Source organism: Vipera berus, assembly GCF_964194415.1.
Source record: "Vipera berus genome assembly, chromosome: 1".
NCBI lineage: Eukaryota > Metazoa > Chordata > Lepidosauria > Squamata > Viperidae > Vipera > Vipera berus.
In genome coordinates this window covers 299,009,950-299,037,081 of record NC_138202.1, presented here as the reverse complement: position 1 = coordinate 299,037,081, position 27,132 = coordinate 299,009,950, and the positions used below count along the sequence as shown (strand labels likewise).

General features: G+C 37.6%; 1 protein-coding gene across 5 annotated transcripts in view; it reads right to left on the bottom strand.

Moving 5' to 3' along the window:
* The window catches only part of ZFAND3 (zinc finger AN1-type containing 3), a 121,666-nt gene that overhangs the window by 14,805 nt on the left and 79,729 nt on the right, over positions 1-27,132 (bottom strand). For all 5 annotated transcript variants that reach the window (XM_081314679.1, XM_081314680.1, XM_081314681.1 and 2 more), the window contains 2 exons: positions 21,793-21,858; positions 7,500-7,667 (listed from right to left, as the gene is read on the bottom strand). In XM_081314679.1, coding sequence (XP_081170805.1) covers positions 7,500-7,667; positions 21,793-21,858 — 234 coding nt within the window. The remainder of the gene's footprint in view (positions 1-7,499; positions 7,668-21,792; positions 21,859-27,132) is intronic.

The window sequence follows — 27,132 nt, the reverse complement described above, 5'->3', positions numbered from 1 at the left end:
CCCGGCAACTTAATAGGCGCTTGGACGAGGAGTTTAGAAAGGGGGAAGAGAGGGCGTGCGCGTGTGCACCCTGCTGCCTATTTTTGCAGCCTCATTTCAAAATGGGGGTGGGGGAGAAATAGGATGGGCTCGACGGCGTGCTGATTGCAAGTCGCCCTCGAAGGACGCGCATCCCAAGAAGAACTGACTGCAACAGCAAGGGCGTGCGTAGACACACGAGCGAGCACCGGCACGTTGGCAGAGCGATCTGCGCGGCCACTGTGCGCGCAACCTGTTACCTTCGGGTTTGTGAACCTGGCTCGCGAAACGCGGAAAGTCTCTGCATTCTTAGAAGTGTGGTAACCCCTTCACGCAAACAGGTCGCCTTTGGATGGCCGCCAGCTCTGCGCATTTATGTCTTCTGACGGGGATTCAAAGAAAAATGAGCAGTCCTCGATGAAATCCAAAGCCTCACCCCAGTCGTAGTTTTAATCATGCGAGCGCCAATGTAATTGGGAATAAATCTTTCATCCATCTCTCCATCCATAATAAAAGCATCTTTTTGCGAGCAGTTCAAGTGTGCTCTATTTGTTTCTTGTTCGCGAAACTAGAGAGGATGGAAATGTGTAAATGTGTAATAAGTCTGGGTCCGCAGCTTTGGAGTGGTAATGATGGCAACTGTGCTATCCCGGCAGTGCAGGTGGCGAAGATTATGAACACACAGGCGGGTATAATAGTTTTTGCACAGGAAAAATACGGACAAGGAGGGGTGTGACTCGGTGTGCATTTCAATTGTGCAGCCCTTCCTAACTTGCACATACGTTTTTTGAACGTCCGGACTTACGTCTGCTGACTAATCCGCCGACAGTCAACAAATCCCTATTCTCTTTTGTAACTAAATTAATTGCTTTCTCTCCTGCGGCTCCTGCGCTTGGACCTGTTGCTGAGCCGGCGGCTGCTGCTGCGCGTGGGGCTGCTGGCCGTCCTGCAGGCGCTGGGCCAGGCCGTCCTGCCGCTGACCCTCAGCGCCGCGCTCACGGCGGCTTCCTGCTGGCTCATCTCGGCCAGCACCGCCCGGCGGAAGTGCATCCCCGCGGGGGGAGAGCGGTGCTGGTGACAGGTGAGTCCGGCGGGTGCGAGGCCCTCCCCTCGGGCCAAGAAACGACGGGCAGTGGCGCCTTCGCGTGGGGAGAGCCGCCCGACGCTCCCGCCCAGCTGTGTCCCGGAGCCGCGCCGGAGATAGCTTGGTTGCGCGGGGCGGCCCGGCTTTGCAAGAACGGGGACGCTCGACTAATTTGTTTTTTTTCCCGGTGTATAAGGCGACCCGGCGTATAAGACGACCCCCAAACTTTTCAGAAGATTTTCATGGGTTAAAAAGTCGTCTTATACGCCGGAAAATACGGTATCATGTCCTGTTTTTAAGATTTTACCCATTTTCAATTACAGTGCTCCAATTTAGCCTGTAAGATCCATAGTATTTAAATTTCAGGTAGCCCAAATTTCCCGTTTCATTACATAATAATTGTCACATCTAAGATACACATATTGCATAATTAAATACATTCTTATTTCATTTCACAAATACATTTCACAAATATATTCTATTTATCATCCTAGTACCTCATCACTAATAAAATATCCTTCATTATCTCAGTCCAACTTCCATATTATAATTTAGAACTATATTCTAATAGATAATTTTAATTTCCCTTATAAATCTAAATCCTAAATATTAAACCAAATAATATCTTTTAAAGTCTCCCCTTGACCCATTAAGTAAAATTTTAGGCTCTTCCACTATAGATAAAAGAAAGAAAAAACAAAACCATTTTTTAAAGTCTAACTCCGGCTTTCTTTTTGCACCAACCAGGCTTCCATAGCAGTGCCTTTAAATCCTCAACTCTATCTCCCTTCATTCCTACACATATTATTTGAATCAAAGGAGACCATCCAGTTGTCAATTTTTCAAAGGAACTGGCCCATTTGTAGTCATTAAATTGTTGCTCTAATAGTTTAAATCCATTCAGTCTGGTCTTCTTCAGTCTGGTCTTCTTCTTCTTCCTGTTTCATCTGGCTTGGGTGAGAGGTCATGTCCAGTGTTGTAGTTGTTGTATAGTTGTCTAGGTTTTCAATACGTTGTAGTTGTAAGTCATTAGAACCCTCCATCTTGGTGTTGTTTTCTTTAGTTTGTGTTGTTTTTTGAATTGCAGGTTCTGTAGTTGAGATCAAGGTTTGGCTATCGAAGTTCTCATTAGATTGCACCTGTTGTTCTTTAGAATCCTCTGTCTTAGTATTAATTTCTTCCTCTTCTGTTGCTTTTTGGATTGTAGATTCATTGGTTGAAATCAGGACTTCATTTTGTAAATTGAGGCTGGCACCTTTGTCTTTGAGTCTGGATTTCGTGAGCTCAGTAAATGCAAGGATTGTTTCAAGTATGAGTTTATAGTTAAGTTGTGGATAGTATTCCTCCATTTCTAAGGTGTTTAGAGATAGATCTTTAGTGGAGGCTAGTTTTAATAAAAGTCAGTAAATGTCCACCTCCACTATTACTGAGAGTTGTTTTCTTCGCCAGCTGTTTCAAATTCTTATCTTTTAGATAATGTCAAGGACAGCTAGACTGTAGCCAAGTCTCACAGTAAAACTAAATTTTCTTGCTATACCAGGCTTCACTACAAGATGTCCTTATAGCATATAAAATCTTCCAGCTTAACAAATGAATAGGGTAGTAGGTCCCTGTAGGCATAATTTTTTGGGGGGACCTTAAATATCCTAAATCCCCAATTAGGCAGACGCTGCTGTTCCAAAGGAAGGGGGAAGAAATTTTCAAAAAGCTTCCACAGGAAGGAAGTTGGAGAAAAGGGAAAGGTAGGGTCTCACCCAGTTCCTCCGTGTTGGTTTCGTTGTGCTTGTTAGTGCTTTTGGCTTTTGGCTGGTACGGCTTAGTGATCGGCCATGTTGATGGCCAATCTTTTCTTCATCGGTCCAGAGGAGCTGCTCTGGATCAAACGGAGGGGCTGCTGCCCCTCCGTGATCAATCGGAGGGCCTCCTCAAGGTCGTCATCCATCCAGGGTGACCTTTGACCCTTTTCAGGGTCTCACAATGGAGGAAAACTGGGCGGGGGGGAGAAGAGCTCTACACGCACGTCCACCAGTGCCGAGAATGCAAACCGGAAGCCTAATTACTCCAGGATTCTTGATTTAAAGTTTAGCCAGTTAAAGACATATAAAATGAAAAGTTGCTTCCACATTTTCTTCCTCAGCCTGAAATGTGCAGAGGTAATTAACAATTCCCCTTGCTTCTTCCAGTTTGCTGTGTGAGAAAATGCAGAACTCGTCTTACAAATTGGTCTTTTGAAAATCAAAGGGAAACTGAATTTGTCTGTGTGAGCACTAGATGAGTTTGTAATTTAATGGAATTTTTAGGAAAGGTTTGGGGGCCTGCTTCTCTGACAGTTGCAGGATAGAAGAGTCAGGGTGGCCCTATGACTTTCCTTCTGAGTTTCTTACTTTCCTTTAATTGGCACCTCATTAGAAATTAATGGAAATGACATACTCTGTTCTTTCTGCTCTAGGCACAGTACAAAAAGAACCATCGCAATTCATAACACATTCAATTTATACAGCAATGGCTCTTAAGAATTATTTATGAGATGTGAATTTTTTGTCAGCAGTTAATAACCCATACTGAATAGTAGAATAATGTCAGTATACACAAGGAATTCTTTCTTGAAGAAAGACACTTTGAATTTGTATTTTAAGGATCTTGGTGCTGATTCTTTAGTAAAATATTTGGAGTACCCTCTTTCCAAGTCCTACAATCCTTTTAAATGCTCATAATGTAATAGAATAAAAATGCTGATATTCAGATACCTTAAATACTACATAACAGTGAAAATTGTTTTGAAGGAGAAACAATAATCCTGCACCATTATTACCACCACTGAATTTAAAATAGCAGCAATAATTTAACTAAATTTTCATGCTTCAGATATTTTCAGCAAAGAACAGTATATGAATAATTCTGAAGCATCCTTGACTAGTGGCAGAAGAGGATGATTTAAACTTTGATTCTTTCCTGCCCTGCCCCGTCCTACAAATTACTGACTGGTGACAAAGGGGGAATTTGGATTAATTTCAGCATTAGAAGAATTCAAAAGAAGGCATTTGGCTAGGTCAGACATAGCCCCAAATGCTTCATGTCTGCAAAAGACCCTTTTGGATCATGGGATTTAAAAAAAAACATTCAATATAATTATAAACTATAAAAAGATAAGTGTGTGTGTGTGTGTGTGTGTGTGTGTGTGTGTGAGAGAGAGAGAGAGAGAGAGAGAGAGAGAGAGAGAGAGAGAGAGAGAGAGAGAATGAATTGGACTCCAGAATTCCCAAACAGATTCTATTTTAAAAATGGAGACTTAGTTAATATTTATTACTTCAATGTATATACTCCACCAATTATAAAGTGATTGCCTATCAAGGAATTAAGAAGAAAATGCAAAGTAAAAAAAATGCAGATAAACCTCATTTTGCATTTTTTTTATAATAGTATGCTATTAGTGAAGTATTAGTTTGCTATTTTAGCACTTTATGCTACTTGGAGAATATTAGCTAGCTATTTGTTACTACTCTTGAATGCAATTTGTACTACTAAACTGAAATAAAACCTAAAGGAAAAGGAGTACATGTGCACAAATGCTACTGTTTTTAACTGTAAAAAATGCAAACAATATAAAAACAGAACCAATATACTTTACTATGAAATAACTGAGGTGTTTAAAGATTTTCAGTTAAGACATCAGGTTAGAAACCAAAAGATCATGAGTTCTAGTCCCTGTCTTAAGCACAGAACCAACTGGTTGAGCTTGAGCCAATTGCTGGCTTAAGAAGGTAAAGGCAAACCTCTTCTGAAAACCTTTCCAAGAAAATTTGTTGATTTATCCAGGCAATCACCAGGAAACAAAAACTGACTCAAAGGCACAAAATAAATAAACAAACAAATAAAATTACCCATTTTAGGTGAATGTGACAAGCATTACTAGAGTCAAAATATGTTTTTTACAAATTGGGAAAACAATTACTAATAGCCTTAAAAAGTAAAAACAGTGATAAAACGTACATTGTAGAATAGTAGAAATGTTTCTAGAGTTACTGGGTATGACAGAGCAGTAGCTCAGAATTAATTAGAAACAAAATTTCAGTCTCCAATTATACTGAGATTTGCACTATTCACATGGATAAACTCATGTTATCTCTCATAGCTACTGTAAAAGAACTTGTGTTCTGCAAGAGATAAAGAAAATATATTCTAAAGCAGGTGAGTAGCATTTCAAATAGAAAAAACAGCAATGCCTGTATTTGATTTATTTTAACTATATGGCTGGACTTTCAAAACTGACATATATTTGTATTAATATATTTTAATATATTAAACATATTTGCTACTTTGCTAATCTTAATATTAAACATCTTCTTAAAAATTATTAAATCTCCATATACCAATTATTATGAATGGGACTTATGCCTCCAAATCCTTATGTAGCAGTATGCAGATTTTTAAATATTTATAGGATTAAAATTAGTCATTTTTCAGTAGACCTGACATAACTAGCATTTTCTAGTATTATCTCTAAATGCAACAACAGGCTTAAAACAGAAATGGCAATCAACCCCTTAAGGAATTCATCTTTTTAAAGAATGAATACATTAAATACAAAAAAGTTGTAGGAGGTAGATACATTTCCTCATATGTATTCAAGAGACAGATACCAGCTTTATTATCAAACATAAATATTAAGCACAACAGAAATATATCCAACCGCTATTACCACAGCCCCATTGAAGCATTATATTGCACAGGTGAGGACGTCCCCCTAACAAAAAAGATCAGATGTGAAAATATTTGGATACTAAGATCTTTAATAATTAAATTGGAGAAGTAGGCTTTACATTTTTTAAAAAAATACCTAGCAAATGGCTCCTTTATAGAGGAGTACATTGAAAAAGGTAGATATCACAAATGCTTCTCTGAAAAAGGGATGCCCCCTTTTTTCTTTCCAACTGGCCCTCCCTTGAAGTTCTCTTTCTCCTACAATATCACACACACACCATCTTCTATAACATTATATCATTTGAGAAAAATCTTTCAACCAACCTAGTACCAGTAGTAGTCTCTGGAGACAGCCGAGAAAAGCAATCAGAATTCTGCTGGCTCCTCTCCAGCATCAATGCAGCTTTGCTAGGCAATTGGATTCAACCAAGCAAATGAACATTATTTTTTAACCTAATTGGGTTAATTCAAAAGCTAAGGGCACTGTTAATTAAGCTATCAGACTTGGAATATTTTCAAGCACAACTATATTCACCTTTCTTTTATTAAGACAAATTTTATGTCTAGAATGCTTCAGTATCAGCAAGTGTCCTTAATCAAACTCTGACAAATGTACTAATAGAACAATAAATATCTCAGTCACATTTAAGCAGTTTTTATTGTTCTAGTTTGTATTTTACCAAGGAGATCCAAGAAAAACATTTTAAAGAGTCCTGTGAGTAGTAAATGTTAAGCAGGTATGTGGTCAACAGCTTATTTATCCCCTTAAAGTATGTAGATACATGTGACACTTTCTCAGCTGTAGCATAGTCTGGTCATTCTGAATCTTGAACATACAGAGTAGCTTTACTAATATACATTATGTTTCATGAACAAATAACGGTGTTTGGTTCCAGTTCTATGACAGAGTATAACAAGTTACAGGTGCAAGATGAATAAATATTGAAAAAATAAAATATGCAATACAAATTGCTATGAAGGAAGTTAATATGTTCCGATGGTATGAATTATCCCTAGTTTCTTTTCATGATAATTCACTGTACTTGATCATCCCCATTTCAGTGAAGAAGTAGGATGCCATGGAGTACTTCACAGAGATTCTGTGATTTATACTCTGCATGGACAAATAATTACAAGAAATCTTTAGAGGGAGGCTCAGGTTGATGCAGTGGAACTTTATATGTATGATGACCCTCTGGGTTGGACATAAGATTTTTAAAACTACTGTACAAAAGGCTTATGGAAGAGATTTTAGCTCAGGGAAATAATACATGCTTTGTATTCACAAAATTCCCGATCTAATATCTAGAATGGCTGAAAAATGTCAGTCTGAAACCCTGAAAGATGTTATCAGAACAATAATGATGTAGAATAGATGGCCTTTGAAAAAAGGCAGCTTGATATGACTGCTATATCTATGACAGAAGAGGATACTCAGAACTGTCACTCAAAATAAGACACTTCAATAGTTTGCTAAATCTAAATAGCTACCGCATAAGTAAAACAAATCTATAATCTCCCTCTTTAAATACAAAATATTATTACAGTAATAAGGATGACCTTGTCAGATTTAATCCACTAAAGTTATCGCAAGGTTTTGCTATTGTTTCTTTGCCACTACAATGTAGCTCAGATTATTCTTCACCGGGTGGGACATTAAAAGAAAATTAATTCAAATCTGTCTGTCAGTCCTTACCACAGCGACATGATCCCAGCTCTTGCTGTACCAGCTCCAATTTTGTTTGGCACTGGAAACACCTGCGCCTGTTCTTCTGTTTTGAACGGCTAATTTCAGATCTATCGTGACCGTCCTCAAGTAACCGTGGCCGCTTCTCCGGAGAAGGCTCGCTATCCACCTGTGACTCTGTTAGTTTGGGGAAACATTGGTAATGCAGCATTAGTGGGAGTTCTACTTCAGCCATAGCTGTCATTAATTGTGTACAACTTGAAAAATACAAATGCTCCATTCTTTTTGGGTTTGCATGTACTTTTTGAAACATAAAAAGTAGAAAACAGAAAACTTTGTGTCTCATAAATTCGGAAACCAAATGCAAAACAAATTAGCCACTGACTGGATATGACACATAGAGAAATGCATTAATTGAACAACTACAGCCTTTGTTTATAGATTCTCACATACAATCTCATTTCCACTGTCCCCATGCAAATGTTGCATTTGATGAAAAACAAGCAGAGAACAATTTTTAGGGCACAGTGTATTTTAGCTGTAGCTTCAATAACCAAACAAAAACATATGAAAGCATTATACTGTGCTTCTCCTTACTTTGAGGATAACAATTAAAATGTAAATGATTATACAAAGGCAAGAAAAACCAAACACAACATCCATAGGCTGTTGCTTATCTAAAAGTCTCAAAGGTCTCCTTAAAACTTGTCATCAATTACTATGTGTTTTAAAAACCGTATTTGTACTCTTTATGTCAGGCGTGTCAAACTGCCAGGCCGCGGGCTGGATGCGTCATCCGGAAACTGCACCTACCCCATTGCCAGCAATGGAGAAAAAGTTCCGATAGGTTGTGTGACATCACGTGACGTCACGAGGTTGACATGTCTGTTTTATGTAATAAGAAAATAAGCAGGAAAACACATTTCTTTGCAAAACTGACTGAAAGATGATTAGTATATAATCAGAATACAATAAGGAAGCATTTTCAAACTTACTATTCTCTCATTCTCTCTCTCATGCACACATCTTGCCATTTCTACTATAGTGAAACATGTGAGCAAATAAAATAATTTTAACAAAGTAGGTGTTCCTTTTGTCTATGTTCAGAAGAGATAATTGATACAGTCTTACTCTTTGGGGGTGGGAGGAAGGAATTATATTCTATAAGCTAAATTTAATGGATCTCTAGTTTTTCCAGTTTTGCTACTGGAAATAAATCTACTCTAAAATAACACTGAATTAGTGGGTGCTCCTTCATTCTGTTTCCAAGAGGAAAAAACAGATATTACTATGACACATACTCAATTTCCAGGCTCTCATTCAACAATACTATGATTAAGACAAAATCTTTTACAGAAAATTCAGCGGTATCAAGAAAAATATTGGGTGAAATAAAATTAGAAACATCCCAAATCAATATTACTAGATTTACATGGTTTACAACACTGTTAAAGAAAAAAGCGGGAGACTTCCGGTCTTGCGCGGTAGTGACTGGTCTTGCGCTTGCAGACCAACGCACCCCTGCAGCTAATTTTCGTCCTGCCTGGAGACCCTAATGGGTCCAAGCCATCCCGGAGAGGCAGTGAAGAAAGAAGGGTGCCCCAGCGACTCTGGAATGACGGTAGTTGGGGAAAACCTTCTAACCTGACAGGAGAAAGGCTGTATTTCACCGATCAGCCCAAGCTACTTACAACTGAGGTCCAAAGGAAATAACCAGCACAACAGTAAACAGCATACTTGAAACTGGGTGAGGAATCTGATTTTCCCTTTTCTATTCTACACTTAATTTCCTGGAAAAGATCCCCAAGAAGCAAAATACCTCTGAAAGTAAAGGAGGGGGACTTCCGCCCCACCCTTATACTAACGGAAGTGGCAAATTAAAATTTCCATGGAGGATCAAAATATATGGTAGTGAAATAAATTTATAAACTTGAAAGCTAAAATTTAACTTTGGACAAGTTTAAAATTGTTGAATGGTTAAGACTCTCATTTTAAAGACCATTGTTCATATTGAAAATTAAATAGATGCTGACACCTAGTGGTAGGTGAAGATTATGACAGTTATCTCCATAGAGAACTTGCCAAAACCTGGGAAAAGCTAATCTGTGTTTGTGACCTTCAAAGCTTTAATAACAAAGAACATCTGTGACAAAAAAGGACAACAATCTGGACTGCAAACAAAAAGAGAATTATAAACTTTAGAAAAAAAATCTTTTTGAACTTTTTGGATTACAAGTATCTATTTAACCAGGATTCTAAAGCTATTTGTAGATAAGAAGGAAAACTTCAACTTTTGGCCATCATGGATCAGAGACGTGTAAACAGAACACACCAAGAAAACATAAATAGCTCTCAGGAGGAGATATATAGTATATTGCAATTAATTCAAATAACACTGAGTTCAAATCACAAAGAAATCCAAAATAAATTTTAAAATATAAATCAATCTATTTCTAAGTTAACTCCACAACAAAAAACTTCCAGGAAACAACAACAGAGAAGGAGCAGACAAAACAAATAAGTGGATATAAAATTGAAAATAGAGACTTAAAGACGGAACTTAACAAAGCAAGAAAACATGATTTAATCCTAATGGGAAAAAAATACAAATGGAAAAAACAACTCATCCCTTAAGACTATAAAATGAATCTGAGGTCAAAAAACAGATTGGATAAAATGGAATGTAGAGATGTTGAAAACATCAAAGAGAAAGGAAGTGATAAGAGAAGCAAAGAAGGAGAAAAAGAAAAAGATTTTCAAGAAACATGGAAAGGCAAAAGCCTCATATACACTTTATTCGATTTACTTCTTATACATACAGCAATAGTCATGAATATATGGAAAAACTCTTTGATTCAGCAAAACACATTGATCAAGAAAGATACAAGTCAAAGGAGAAAGATTAAAGTGAAAATTAAGAAAATAGATGATGGAATCTACCAGAGAGAATATTAAAAAAAGAAACATTTGTTTGAATATGGTTAAAGAAATAGAAAAGATTTTGAATACATATGTCATTCTAAGAGGGATGAATTCCTTAAATAATAATATATGCTTCCCCCCCTTTTTATTTTATTTCTTGATATAAGTAATATAATACTGTTAAAATAAAAAGGAAAAATGTTTTGAATAAGAGTTAAAGGATTAGATGACTGGACACATTAAATGGAATATTTAAAGATTAAATATATTTTCAATTATGGTTAAAAAGAATAAGAAATTTTAGGAATGAATATATATTAGCTTAGGAGGAATATATATATTTTAAGTAGCATTTTACTTTGTATGTTTCTCTACTCCTGTTTTCTTTTCCTTTTGTTTACTGTTTTTACCTATTCCTTAAGAAAGACCTGAACCCCATAGAGAATCTATGGGGCATTGCCAAGAGAAAGATGAGAGACATGAGACCGAACAATGCAGAAGAGCTGAAGGCCGCTATTGAAGCATCCTGGTCTTCCATAACACCTCAGCAGTGCCACAGGCTGATAGCTTCCATGCCATGCCGCATTGAGGCAGTAATTGCTGCAAAAGGGGCCCAAACCAACTACTGAGTACATATGCATGCTTATACTTTTCAGAGGTCCGATATTGTTCTATGTACACTTGTTTTATTGATTGCATGTAATATTCTAATTTTCTGAGATTGTGGATTTGGGGTTTTCATGAGCTGTACGCCATAATCATCACAATTATGACAAATCACGGCTTGAACTATCTTATTTATTTATTTATTTATTTATTTTATTTTAATTCCATTTATATCCCGCCCTTCTCCGAAGACTCAGGGCGGCTTACAAGCTTAGCAGTAGCCTTCATTCTATCTTGCTTTGCATGTAATGAGTCTATCTCATATATTAGTTTCCCCTTTTAAGTTGCATTACTGAAATAAATGAACTTTTGCACAATATTCTAATTTTTCGAGTTTCACCTGTATAAAGTTATAAAGGGCTCAGAAACTTTCTCTCAATACTGTAATTTTTATGGCACCAGCATTATCTAATGTTAGGTAAGAAATATTAAAAGGTTTTATTTCTCAATCTTTGTAGCAACAAATACTGAGTGAACTATAAATAACATTATTCTTCTAATTCCAACTAAGAACCTAAACATTAAATATTTACAGGAGCTTGTTTGCAGTTTTGGGGTAAACAATTTTTGCAGGTATATGTTATACATTGTTTATTACATAAAACTGGGTTTGATCAGAGAAAATAATAAGAGTCTAATGCCGTGGTGGTGAACCTATGGCACACATGCCACAGGTGGCAGGGAGAGCCCTCTCTGTGGGCATGCGCGCCATCGCCACAGTCCTAGGTCTTCAGCTGGGTTTTATAAAACCGTTTTGCTTTAGGCCTCTGCCGCTGTGTGCAAAAAAAGAAGGTTCAATCAATCAATCAATTTCAACTTCTTGCAGGGGAAAAAAGATCTCGCAAAGTTGGAATTGATTGAACTTTTTAGTCCCACCCAGTCTGCTATTACCACTGCAGCCATGCCCACCCAATGGGCCACACCCACCCAATTGGCCATACTCGCCCAATTGGCCACACCCACCCAATGGGCCATACCCACCCGGCACCCGACGATGCATAAGTGGGATTTGGGTTGCAGTTTGGGCACTCGGTCTCTAAAAGCTTCACCATCACTGCTCTAACAAGTCCCATGAATTACATGCTTTTTTTCATGTCGCAAGAGAGTCCATTTCACCAATCTTTTTTGTTTTAAAAGAAATCCATCCATCCAACTTCTTCAAGAGCCATACAACAAAAAGATTAGAAGATTGTAACTAGGTTCCTTCCATTCATGGTTCACAAATTTCTACTTATACATAAATACAAATGAATTTCATTTTACTGTTATTATTTCATTTTACTGATGGCTGTTTCAAGTCAGAACTGCAACATTTAGTCATAGGTTTTCTATAATATGGCCCTTTCATTTTATTTCACGCAAGGGAAGACCTGTAGTTTGGGAGAAATTGAGGATAAGAAACCTTTTTTTTTCTTCTGGCTTCAGGTTTTTAAAAAAATTTTCAGAGAGGTTTTATAATTAGACAAGACATAAAAGTACAAAAATACACATACATACATTTTTATGATATCACTGCTTCAAGAAAAAAAATGCCTTTACTGTTATCCAGTGCCTTGGTACATTTTTATCTGGAGCGCACCAGATATAAAATGATTCTAATTTTTGAGTTTTTCGAAAACTCATCCAAAACCCCAGAGGGGAAGGAGGGGATAAGTTGTTGGTGGAGAAACTCTGGTTTTGGGGAAAGGAATGGGTAGAAGACCCTCAAAGAAATTCTTTTCCCAATGGAGAAGCAGTAGGTGATCAGCTGAGCAAGATAAGACCAAGCCATGATGAGCACTCTTGTCAAGCCCAGAAATGGAGGAGGGAGACAGAAAGAAAGGGGGAGAAAGTAGGAGAGGTACGGGGAGATAATCCTTGGGAGGCAGACTTAGGAGGAAAACTGATACCAAATGAACATCAGTTTTATGATGGAAGTTGCCAGGGTTGAGGTGGGAAGCTACTCAAATCAAATTAAATTAAATCTCTGTTGTATATACCTTCATAGTAAAAAGCATTAAAAAATTCCACTGTTTTGTTTTCTCTTAAGTCCACTGGAGTTGGGCAGCCAATATATTTTTTTAAAAAAAAAACCCTTCTCACCCTGTTGATATGTATTTTCCTCCATGTCAATAGATTTGGTCCAGTTCCTCCAAATAACCCCAAATTCTATGGGAGAGATATGTCATTGGATTGGGGACAATGCAAAAGTGCAAGATTGCAAGAAAAATCTCCCCAAGTTATGTTGGTGATGGAATCTAGAAAACTTTAATAAAATATTTTTTTTTTCATTTAGGAATATCAATTGAGAAAACTTTATATGGTCTTCTGACTGGTCAGCTGTCTTGAAACTTCCAACTGACACTATACCAGTTTGCATTTTTTGTCTTCTTTTATGCCTTTTAGAATGTCTTGGTAAACTTTGATTATACAGGTTTATTGATTTATTTGCTTGATTGTTGGTATAGTATACTCATGTGCAATCTGAAGGTAAAGAGCAAAGCATAAAATTTAAAAATAAATGAATAAAAAAGATGCCTAGTAAGGTATGGAGATAGAAACACCGTGATACTACTTGTAATCTCAATATAGGTATGGCAAAAATAAGGATTTATATAAATTAGGAATGCAGGCTCTTCTACTTATAGATGCTTGAAAAGGAGGAAATATTCAGAATTGTTCTTCTTAGGAAAACTAGTAGAATACAAACAAGAATATGTAAATAAAGAGGACAAAAACAAAACAAAACAAAAAATCAACCCATTATTGGGGAAGGAAAAAATCCTTATACTTGTTCATTCCCAGGAAAATCTTATAGTTAGTTTAATCTCTGACATGACAGCATTTGAGGCATATCACAGGATAATTTTTATTATAAAAGACATATAGCCTGAGAGATTGGCATTTCTGATCCCAATTGACTGTGCAAACATCAGTAAGGGCAGTAGCTATTTTTGAAAAAGGAATTTTAGTCATCAAAATAAAACTATTATGAATTTTCTGTAGCAAGTATAGACTGCAGAAGAAAAATATTAATGGTAATTAAAGAAGCTAGAATTCAGAAGCAAAAAGTAGCTACAGTTTGATATATTAGCAGCCCTAGAATAATAGGACATAGTAAAAAAAGCACGAAGGTACTCTTGTTTCACAATTGGGACCTGCAACTCAATTGCTAAGTGATATAGTTGCTAAATGAAAAATCACATGACCATGAATGTGCTTACAATTTTATTTCAGCTTTGTTCCCCCCCCCTTTGGAATGTTCATCCCAATGAAATGATAAAGAGCAAGAAGAGAATTAAGTTTGTATTAGTTATACCAGAGGTCTACAAACTTTAGGGCACCAAGAACTGGTTACGTGGAGAGGAGTTTTTCTGCAGACCGGAGGGATGTGTGGTTTTGTGTGCTGCCTGCATCCCGCAGATGGGGCTTTGCTTGTCTGTGCAGCCCACTTGCTGGAATGCCATGCCCCGGTACGGTCCACCGACTAGGGGTTGGGGACACCTGAGTTATACAATCCAGTAATAGTATTTACAATATATTACATCATTTACTGTTATAATACAATAAAATACAAGAGAGTAAGCAGGCACACAATGGGGAATACAGATGAAAAGGAATGTGCTAGCACAAGCTGCCTAGAAGGTTGATGGCTCTGAGCCCCCAAGTTATTTAGGAAATGCACATTTTAGGTATGAAAAGGATTAAAATCTTGTCATCACAGGCAGCAGCTGTGAGCTAGCTAATGAAGGTCACAAAAATGACCTTTTAGGGCAGACATGTCAAACTCGTGACGTCGCGCAACTTATCAGGACAGTTTTGCCATTGCCGGCAATGGGGTAGGTGCGGTTTCCGGATGATGCGTCCGGCCTGCGGACCGGCAGTTTGACACCCATGTTTTAGGGGAACTACCCTAAGTCTGTATTTTCTTCTGTTGAATGAAGTAACTTGTTGCACCTGTAGGTATATCTATCCTTGTGTGTGCACTAAGTAGCACAAGATGAGCACATATGTTTTACTCTGGGACATGTAACGAAACATGGGAGTTAAAGGGCCTAGAAAGGAGCAGCCAGAAGTATTCCCACCAGCAGCCCAACAGAGTTTCTCATAGGGATATACTTGAGAAAAGTTTTCTGAACAATTTTCTCCACAACTCCATGAAGGATTTAGCTTATTTTTTATTCATTCCATTTTGTTTTTGGAGAGCTATCCAGCTGGTGGACAGAAAGATGGAGAGGGTTCTGATACCCTCCCCTTTTTTAGCATTCTCTTAGGATAGATTTTTTTAAAAAAAAACTGTTTTATAAATGTCAGTAATTACAAACATACCATGACCATTTTATAGAAGTTATGATCTAGTTATCTGCTATGGCTATGTAGCAACTGAAAGTTATGCATGAGAAATTATATTAGTATCTCTGATATTTCCAGGTTCAACTATTTCCTATTATCTCTTACAGTTCATCTGTATTATGAACATATCTGGTTCTTTTCCTATGAAGAACTAGAAACCTGCATTTTAAATAAACTCGGAGATTATAGTTAATAATATTTTGAACTACTTGTGCAATGAGAAAGGCTACACCAGTAAAGTATGGCAGCTTTACAAGGAAACGTTTGCATAGATTTTTAGCTAGTTCCTAAAGAAGTATTTTGTATAGTTCTATTTTTGTAGTATCTTATTTATATTGTTTTAGCTTTTAATATTGTAAACCACCCAGATCTACCCTGTGGTAAGATGGGCGGCCAAAAAAAATTAATAAATAAAATAAAATAAATACTCATAAAGTGATGTTACTGAATATGAATATGCAACACAATACTATTGACTTAAAAATACCTCAGTAAAAGAGCTTAAAAACAGCTGAAGAAATGATATACTAAGAAATTGGGTATACAAAACAAACTATACAAAATAAAAAAAATCAAAAGAAAAAATGGAGTAAAGACATTTACGGTAATCAAGTACAACTGAAAAGCAAAGGATGTGACCTTTAAAGCTTCAGTATTTTATTTTTTTTAATTCCATTTATATCCCGCCCTTCTCCGAAGACTCAGGGCGGCTTACAAGCTTAGCAGTAGCCTTCATTCTATGTATATGCCTGCTTATTAGGGCTTTCACACACACCCCAAGCGGCATTATTTGTTGCAGCATGCTTACTGAGATATTATGATTAAACCAGCAATGTAGCTGAATTTCAATTTCATACTCGGAGATACTAATATTAGCCTAATCCTGGCTAAAATTAAATTTTATGCCAGTGCTATCTGTCTATCTATCATCATAAGTGCTATCATGCCACTTCAGTCTTCTGACTCTTGAGGCTTATAGTACAACATGCATCATATAACATTAATTACCAAAATTAACATATAGATCAAAATCTAAATGTAATGGACATAAAAATTATGGCAATTGATATAAAAACACATAGTTTGGATTTACAGCCCACATAATTTCCCATAAAATTCACTTAAGTGCTAGAGTTTCACATACAATGCCCACGTGTATCCTCTGAATTTTCCCTATTACCAACAATCATGTCCAATGACCTAATCGTTACATGTTTTTTTTCATTTAGGGTAATGTATGGTTTGCTAAAAAGGAAATTGGAAGCTTCCAGAAGCATTTTCTTTTTCCCAGAAATAAATAATGTTTAAGGAAAATCCTAAAAAGCAAAAGCAGAGGAAAAGGGGGGATCCCATTTATACCTGTCGATCTTCAAATTGGGGAGATGGGCAACAACTCCATTTTCCTGAAGCCTTCACTACAACATCCCAAAATAATTCATGTTTGCTAGCACAAAGGTAATACTATTTTCAGTTTTCCTCTACTGTATATCCAAATCTCCTAGCAGACATTCAGTTACACTGCAATCTTCACCTTGGGAGTGAGATTAATTGTGAATCATAGGGCTGTACATCTAGTTTATTTTGATACTTCTAATTTTTTTCTTTTTTTCCTCACATTTTTTCAACTCTTAACACCTTGGAAAAGATAAACGTTTGTTCATTATATTGTGACTGTTTGTCTAGTCCTAGTTTACTACTGCCCAACTCTGGCTTCTGTAGCTTTTCTCCCTTTTTATTTTTTTATTTACAGAACAATTTGATTCCATATTAGTCATTGTGAACATTCAAAAATACAAGTATTGTTCATTCTATGTTATCTATGTAGTTTTGTGTGGGTGGTCATGTTTCTTCTAAATTATGTACTTTTTAAAATACTGTAAGCCTCTCAGACTCTTTTTGAAATTGGGCAGCCATTAAAACCCCTAACTTCCTAAAATGTGCTCCCTTTCTAAGCTCAAATTACATACAATCCTCTCTTTAAAAAAACTTGTGTAATCTTGCTATATCTATATGTATAATGTTTCCATAATCCTTAGCTAGATTCCTGGGTGATACCTGTGTACAGAGTATTATCGAATTAACTCCACCTGTCAGCAAAACGTCTACAATTAGCAGAAAGGGCACATGAGAGATTATTGCACACATTCTCAATATCCGTTAGGGTGAACTGAAATAATCTTTTAAGCAGATGTTAGAGAAACGTAGAGGGTGAAGAGAAAGGCAGTTAAGAAAAAACCCCTATCATGTGGGTCCAGATGTGTGCACAAAACATATTCTATCTATAAAGAGGATACAACTCCTGTGATCTAATCCAATGTATAAGCCAACTTTCCATCTTTTGGGTAAAATCTAGTTCTTCTGCCCCCCCCCCCCCATGTATGAAAATAAGAAAGAGAAGCGCAACTAATATTGGAAACAGCCAGCAAGATGGAACATTTCATCAACATCCATCATGCTATCTTGATCCATTATCATGTCCTAGCATCAAGTAGTCTTTGCTGTGTCAGTGTAAGTCCCAAACACTTTATCCTGTTTATAATTGCTGATGAGCAGTAATAAGGTTTCTATGCCTCAGCTCCTGTACGTTCCACTTCAGTGCCTACCTATTAGGTAATAACTTTTATTTACAGCTTTGCTTCATGTGCCATTCCATTAGTACAACTGAGAACTGAGCAGCCGAAGAAAAAAATGTGTCATTAATGGGTACTGTCAATGACAGGACTGATGATGTACATTACATTATTGTACTATTACTCCATGTCTAATAGTGAAGATAGGGATAGCTGGATTGGTAACATAGTGGCCTCCATCAGTCAAATACTAAAAAGTTACTTAAACAGCACCTTAAAGATCAACTAAACAAGACTTGGTTGTTTTTCTTTCTTTCTTTTTGAAGTTAACTTGTGTTTTTAAATAAAAGCAAGAGTTTTACTATTGCAGAGCAATAGACTATCTAAATAATAATATGACCAGAACTGTTTGCTCTTATTGGTTTTGTGTAATAAAATGGGAACAGGAAAAGTTTAAGCATATGGTTAATTTCAATAAACTAATCAATGAATTTGATATTTCCTTTATATTTATTTCCCAAACTTCAAAGCAAAAGATCACCTTCAGAAGTGTTAAAGGTTCTATCACTGCTTCTACCCTCAATCTAGATCAGGGGTGTCAAACTGCCGGCCCATGGGCCAGATGCGTCATCAGGAAACCGTGTCCACCCCATTGCCAGCAATGGAGAAAAAGCTTCGATATGTCACGTGATGTCATGAATTTGACATGTCTGATCTAGATAAATACTACAGGTAGTCCTCAACTTACAACAGTTCATTTAGCGACCATTTGAAATTACAACGGCACTTAAAAAAAACTACTTATGACCATTTTTCACACTTATGACTACTGCAGCATCCCCATGGTCACATGATTTACATTTGGATGCTTGATAACTGATTCGTATTTAAGACAGTTGCAGTGTCCCAGGGTCATGTGATCATCTTTTGCAATCTTCTGACAAGCAAAGTCAATGGGGAAGCCAGATTCACTTAACAACTGGGTTACTAATTTAACAACTGTAGTGATTCACTTAACAACTGTGGCAAACAAGGATGTGAAATGGGGCAAAACTCACTTAACAAATTTCTCCCTTAGTAACATAAATTCTGGGCTCAATTGTGGTCGTACATCGAGGACTACCTGTACTTAATAAAGGATAATTATTATGGAATTGTAACTTCTGCGCTTTCTATAGGTAATCCTTGCTAACAATCATAAATGGGTTAACTGGAAACTGGAAATTCCATTGCTAAGTGAAGTGGTCATTAGGTAAAACATCACATGACCACACTGCTTAGTGACAGTGGCTCAGGCAGTCCTAGTTGTGGTTATTAGGTGAAGACCATCCTGTAGGTGAGGACCTCACGCTTCTCCTGCTCTATACAAACACTGGCTTTGTCACACTGCCTCCTTCCCAGCTGAGCCTGGCAAACTCCTTTCCGAAAATGAGGCTCTGTCACCTTGCCACCCTTTGCGTCTGCTTAAACTGCCACATGCACTCCACCATTTTCTATGCCTGCTTCCCGCAGCTGACCTTACGATACCTATATTAACAGCAATGGATAATCACTGCTTTCTGCCACATCATGATGGTTGATGTCAGTTACCATTATTCGTATTTAGTTTGGAAGAGCTGTTTATTTATTTGTTTATATCCTGCCTTTATTATTTTTACAAATAACTCAAGGCAGCAAACATATCCAATGGACCTTCCTCATCCTATTTTTCTAACAGCCTTATGAGGGTGAGATGGGCTGGGAGAGTATGACTGGCCCAGGGTCACCCAGTTGGCTTTCATGGTCAAGGCGGAGCTTGAACTCATGGTTTCCCGTTTACTAGTCTGTGCCTTAATTCCAGACTAAATTGGCTCTATATATCTTCTTTATATATTGCCACAATCCTTATGGACTTAAAGCAATTCAGTCTCATGAATCCCAAATGAAATAAAAATATGACATATTGATTTTATTTTTGTACAGTGATTGTTACACCTTCCCCTATGACCCCAAATAAACAAGTTTAAGTTCCAGCACTACTTAAAAACTAGAAAATCCCAGGGAATCTGTATTGAGTTTCAATGTTAACACAATATTTCCTTGAAATGCCTTAGAATACTAAAGATCCTAATGCCTTTGAAAAGAATATACTAAATTTACTATTTTGAAATAGTACAGACATTCTGACATTAATACAGATGTTTCACAAAGCTGTATTTAGGGATTTCTCATTTTCACCACTTATAGGATGATACAGTGTTTATCAAACAAATGGGGTTTAAAGTGCTTTTAAAATGAACATTTAGGGATTTTTTTCCCTCACGGGATACTGTCATGAATTATATAAACTGCCTTAGAATAGCTGCTGTATATTGTCTTATCAACATAATTAAGCTATTATTAGATTTTTATACTATTTTTTATATATAACTCCGAGTGGTGAACATACCTAATGCATCTATCCTCTTATTTTCCTCACAATATCCCTGTGAGATGGGTTGGGGCTGAAAGAGAATGGCTGACCCAAAATCACACTTCCCAACCCCAATCGACTTCATATTTTGTTGAAGTCTGAGCATAGTTTGTATTCTATATTTTTTTAAAAATGTCTCTATATTATACATAAACAAATGTCGTGAATGTAATTCTATGTGATTGTTGACTGAAGGTTACTTGCTGGGTTTCAACATTTTTTTTAACGGAGATATCTATCACAGCAGCTGTAATCATGTATCCCTTTGATCTTGACAAAACTACACTGGGATGGTCTTGGTTAATACTTGGATAAGAAATTGCAAGTTTTTTACAATGGGAAATCAAAAAACATTCCGAAAGAATGCAAACCACTTTCATATTGTGAAGAAAACAACATGAATACATCTATGTAGTGACAAGAGGTTTAATACAAGTCAAACTTTACTTTTACCTTCAATTTACAGGCTTGCCAAAGCAGTTCATTTGGTATGAAGGAGTTAATCCTTCATTCCATATTATTTTGCCATCCTGGAGGACAGTACAAATCATTGTTTCCTACCTCACCTTGCAAAGAATGGATTGTCTGGTGAATTCAAAAGTCAATGATGCATCTCCTAATGACTTAATACGTGAAGTAACTTCTGGAACATTTTATCCAGTAAGCAGTTTGTCTCATTGGAGAAGATGGATATCAGACAAATAAGCGAACGGCACTTGTATCCTTTTGATTATGGAAGTTGCAGAGCAACTCATAGTTTTTTTATTTTTTATTTTAATTCCATTTATATCCCGCCCTTCTCCGAAGACTCAGGGCGGCTTACAAGCTTAGCAGTAGCCTTCATTCTATGTATATGCCTGCTTATTAGGTCTTTCACACACACCCCAAGCGGCATTATTACAAAGTCAGCTTAATTGCCCCCAACAATCTGGGTCCTCATTTTACCTACCTCGGAAGGATGGAAGGCTGAGTCAACCTTGAGCCTGGTGGGATGCGAACCTGCACGAATTGCAGGCAGCTGGTGTTACTTAAGGAGGCATTAGCCCACTGCTCCACCAAGGCTCTTTTTAATAGTGTTAGTGCTTTGATAAATCCCATATTTCATCTTTTTTACTCCAGAGGGAAGAATGAGGGCTGGTTGAATTTGATTGGTGCTTCTATAAGAATACGTACTTTGTCACCACCACCCCTTTCACTTTAAATAGTAAATGATAAAACACAGATAAAATGAGATGTGATGGCTTGCAATAGAAGAAACAAGGGTTTCATGAATGAGATCTTTCTCTAGGCCAGCTGAATAGCCTCATGACATGGTCATTAACCTTTCATAATATGTATTTTTTTAAAAAATATTTTTTACCTGAATCACAAGATCTTTTGGTTGCTGTGGTTAAAGAAACATGAGCTGTATCTGTGCATGGCCCACCTAGAAATAGAAATCAATCAATTAATTCCAGTAGTATTAGCATTTCAATAGTGGTAATCCAGAAAAAGATTTGGATAATATTGGTTATATGAAACACAAAATATTATGGGAATGGATAAAGGAAAGGATAAGGCTACTTCTGCTTCTCTACTAGCTATTCTGTTTCATCGTTATTTTAGTTAAGATCCACATATAATAACCCCAACTTCATGACTCCAATATAGTTTTGAACACCTCTTCTCCCTTTTATTTACATTTGGTAAATAAAATCATAGTTAACCAAAGTTTAGATTACCAGGGGTAAGGAAACCTTTTAGATAGTAGACATCCATCATGTACTTTCATGTAACACTGTGGATGCCAATAAAACAAATAAAAATCAAAACATTGGCCTGGAGGAGCATTGTCCATGGGGTCGCGATGGGTCGGACACGACTTCGCAGCTAACAACAACAAATCTTATTAGGCTTCTTATAAACAAAAAAATTAGCCATTTAACCTAAAAAAAGAATGTCACAGTACCACTATTTTGCTTTATTAATATTTTTTGGGAGGTCAATGGATGCCACACACAGGGAGCAACCACTTTGCTGATGTTGAAGCAGATACTTTTAAGATCTGGTAAGGCTGATATGCTTCAAGCCCCACTGCTTCAGCAACCTCATCTAGTGGAACCCAGGACACATTCCATTTCTGTCATTGCTTCTGTCCTTTGGAACAACATTCCCCTGAGATCTGACTTTTAGGAGGCATCATAGACAAGATTCTTTCCTAAGGCATTGTGTCATATATATATATGACACAATGTTTTATTTATTTATATATTTATTTATTTATAAAACCTTTCAATGATATGGTTTTTGTGGAATTTACTGTTGTTATTTGACATTCTACACTGCTCTGAGTTGTGTACTATATGGACAGATGTGTATTTGTGTATGTCTGTGTGTGGGGGTTGTGTGTGTATCTATATCTATACACACACACACACACATATATATATCTACATCTACACATACACATATACAAACTGTGTTTCCCCAAAAAGATGACCTACCCCAAAAAGGCTTAGCTTGATTTTTGGGGGTGGGTCTAATATAAGCTCTACCCCAAAATAAGACCTAGTTTGGGGGCAAGGCGCATGCCTAAAAATCAAGCTAAGGTGGGGCTGGGGCGGTGGAGATACCCCACATGCCCCGCTCCTGCTTACCATTGCAGCCAGGCCTCCCATGCCCTAACACCTGCCTTGCCGGCCCACTTCTGACTGTTCACTGCTATGTGCACGGGCGTCACCCCCGGCCTCCATTTCGTCACCAGAGGCATTTCCTGAAGTCCTCTGATGGTGAAATGGAGGCCAGGGGGCGCCGCGCATGTCAATCCGGAGCTCGGTTCTCGGCCACAGAGGCCTTTCTGGAAGGCCCTTGATGGCAAAATGGGGGCTGGGGGCGATGCATGCGAGCAGCTGCAGAAGAAGTGGGTTGGCTGGGCAGGAGTGTCAATGCTGCCACCATGAAGTGAAACACACACACACACACACACACACTAACCAAACAGAGGAAGAAGAGAAGAAAAATGAATTACAGGTAGCCCACAAATTATGACCGTTTGTTTAGTGACTGCTCAAAATTATGATGAAAATATACTTAAAAATTTTGCCCAAAGTTACAGCTGCTGTAGTACCCCCTGCTACCTTGTGGGTAGCAGGAGAAAAACAGCAAAGATCAGCTGAGTGTAGCAGAGCCTACAGAATGCAGGGCTGTGGAGGCACCTGGAGCTTTGGGCAGAGGTATTAGTATGGCTGGCTGCAATGTAGGGTTTGAAGTGGCATTTCTGAGTGGCAGGTGAGGGAAGTTGCAGTCTCCTGCAATCATAAGTGCTGCTGGGTGGGCTGTGGTTTTGTACAGCACTGTAGCACCCCTCAACTCATGTGCAGTCTGCACCAGGTCTCTAGGGCCTTCCCAACTCCCATTATCGCAGCCCCAACTTCTTACCGGGGATTCTCTCTCCTTAACGACCCACAATTCTTGGATAAGCAGCAGCTGGGAGTGTCAAAATTGGTGATTAAGCAATGCAGTCACGTGATGCCTTGCTTTATGACTGCATTGTTTAGCGATGGAAATTCCGGACTCAACTGCGGTCTTAAGTTCCACAGTGTATAAGGCTTAATCAACACATACTGTATTACATGATTAAGCCTCTGATAGCAATTACCCACATTAAAAAAAGACTTGAGAAGATGGAAATAATTCAAAATTACAGGCAACCTTATACTGAACAAATAAGCTGGGAGTTATAAATTCCATTTTGATATAAACACAAATATATAATCTATTTTCATGACTCTCACTGCGGTGAAACTATGGTTCAGGATCAGGCTGGGAATATAATTGAAAATACCAAGTATAAAGCAATCATCTGTATGCTGACATATTTACAGAATTCAGATGGTGGATGTTGCTGGGAAAATGGCATTTCTGAATGCCTGCTGTAAAACCTAACTTTACAGTAAGAAGTAAATCATCAAGGCATCACTGAAAAATTGAGCAATAGGCTGAAAAGCACTAACCTATCAATCTACTGTTGCCAACATAACAAAACTTTTTTTTGTAAAAGATTTATTGTATTCTCATATTCTGCCTTAATTAACGTGACATTTGCATAACACAATTAATTTTCAACTAGAGGCACAACAGATTAATTAGGAACACATCATCCTTTATTAACTACCTTGTCGATTTCATCTCATCATAATCTTGAAGATTTTACCTCTGCAGAATTAGCCATGCAAACGTATACCAAATTCCATTAATACAGGGCTTTTCAACCAGTGGCAGGCGTACCACCTGTGGTACATTGGCACTTGGCAGGTGGTACGTGACAATCCTAGAAAAGTGGTAGTGGGGGAGGGGAATGAGCTGAACCGGTGGCACCACCACACAAGCCTGAGCAAGAGATGGCTGGAGCTGCACGGCTGTCAGGACTCAGCGGAAGCACCAGGATCAGCGCCAGCCTCCAACTGGAGCTCAGTGCTGATCCTGGCACTTCTGCTGAGCCCAGAAGAAGCACCCATCAGCTGGAATGTTGCAGCATCTCCAGGGTTTTGTGATTTACATTTAGATGCTTGGCAACTGATTCATATTTATGACGGTCAGTGTCCCAGGGTCATGTGAAGTGACCAAAACCTGCTGCAACCACCCAGCAAACAGGGGGAATAAAACCCAAACACCCTCCCCCACCTCACCCCCGCTGCCAATCCTCAACAGAAATGCTCACAACAATGAAAACCTCAGACAGGAGGAAGAGCGCCACTGGGAGGGCAGGCAGGTGTCTTGCTTGGCTGTGGCTTGGGGGGCACTTTTTCAGTGCCATTGTAACTTCGAACAGTCACTAAGCAAACTGTCATAAGTCAAGGACTATCTGTACTTCATCACATTTTTCCCTTTTTTTTGACACCATGCTAGGTGAGTGGTGGTACTTGGATGTTGCCATATACTAAAAATGGTACAATGGGTGAAAAGGTTGAAAAGCCCTGGTCTAATAAAGTTCTGGGTTTCTGAATGAAAAGTAAAGCATATATAAATAAAAGTTTTGTTACAATATTCCTCAAACATGCATTTAATCATTTTATGCCCTTTACTAACATATGTAAAAACTATTTATGAAAAGCTTTAGATTCTGATGACACAGAGCAGAATCCCTAGCACAGATAACAAAATTAAAATTATTTCTGTACCAAAATCAATTCAAATTCAGAAAATTATGATGTGGGATTCTGTACCAGAAAACTTATTAAAAAAAGGTCAAATTTGAAGCAAGAAGAGATAGGTGACAAATATGAAGATTTCCTATGGTGTTAAGAGCCTCTGGATATTCTCTACACCAATAATTCTTAGTAATATAATGAATGAACCTTCATTGTCAAAATACAACCATGTATGCACTGAGATTGGCTGAGCCAATCAGTTTACCAACTAGTTCAAGCAGCTTTTTAATAAATATACAGATTGCAGCATCAACAATAGTACTCTATTGTGAAACTGTATATTAAATATTTCATATATAAAATGTAATGTTCCTCCTAATGGCCATATTAATGTGCATTTATCCTTTTAATGAGCTGGTAGAAAATCATGCAGATATAAATCACATTGCCTCCAAAGGAAATGATTCTTTTTGTATTAAATTTACATCTTGCCTCTCACTCAGGAACTTGAAGAAGCATGTTAAAAAGGTTTACTGTACCTTAGCAACAAGGCTAGCAAAAGATATAGTGCTTGTGGACTTAATGCAGGACAATTTCAGAAAAAGGACTGGTAGATTCTTTGCCTTTATTTTTCCTCACATCAAGTGTCCCATACATTGGCAGGAAAGTAAAAATTCATTGCTTTCCATAATGGGAGAGTGAGGTGTTAGAGCAGGGGTGTCAAACTGCCAGCCCACGGGCTGGATGCATCATCCAGAAGCCGCACCCACCCCATTGCCGGCAATGAAAAAACGTCCCAATACGTTGCGCGACATCATGTGAAGTTGTGAGTTTGACATGTCTCAGTTAGAGAATTATGGGCCTTGGTCTGAAACAATTGCATACGTGAAGATTTCTTATTCTATTGGAAGACTGCTTTTGCACTGTGTGGGTGTGATTTTCTAGATGACAGCTCAATAGGCAGGAGATAAAACTTCCATTTCATCTTATGCATATTTTGAACCCCACATGGGGCAGGTAAACCCATAAGAAACTAGCAGGTTTATAAAGGTGCATTTCTCTCTTCCATTAGTTATTTTCTTTTGGTTCAACTGTGAAGGAGGAAAAATACTTTCCTCTATAACCAGCATGCTACTAATATTCCTGTTAATAAAATTCCTAATAAATTTTAGTCTAATTTAGCCTAATATACAGATAGATGTGTGAAAATGAAACAGATCAATAAATTAAGATCCATCCTCCTTTTGTGCAGCAAAACAAAAGCAATTTTGTTTCAAGGTTAACTGCATTATAAAAGTATTGCCAAATGATTCATACCTTTACAACAAATATATTGGTACCTCAGTGCTGAGTAACATTCAGTTAAAGGCTCAATTATTTTAAAGGGCTTCTAGATGGCAGCTGGCTTTCTTCAGCTAGGGAATTGCTTTTATTAACAAGTATATACTGGAAATTTACAAAGTTAGACATCAGTAGTACCAAACAGCAGATCTATGATTTTATTCATTTATTAAACACATTTATATGGCCATCCAACTCACATATGGTGAGTCTGAGTGGCTTACAAATGG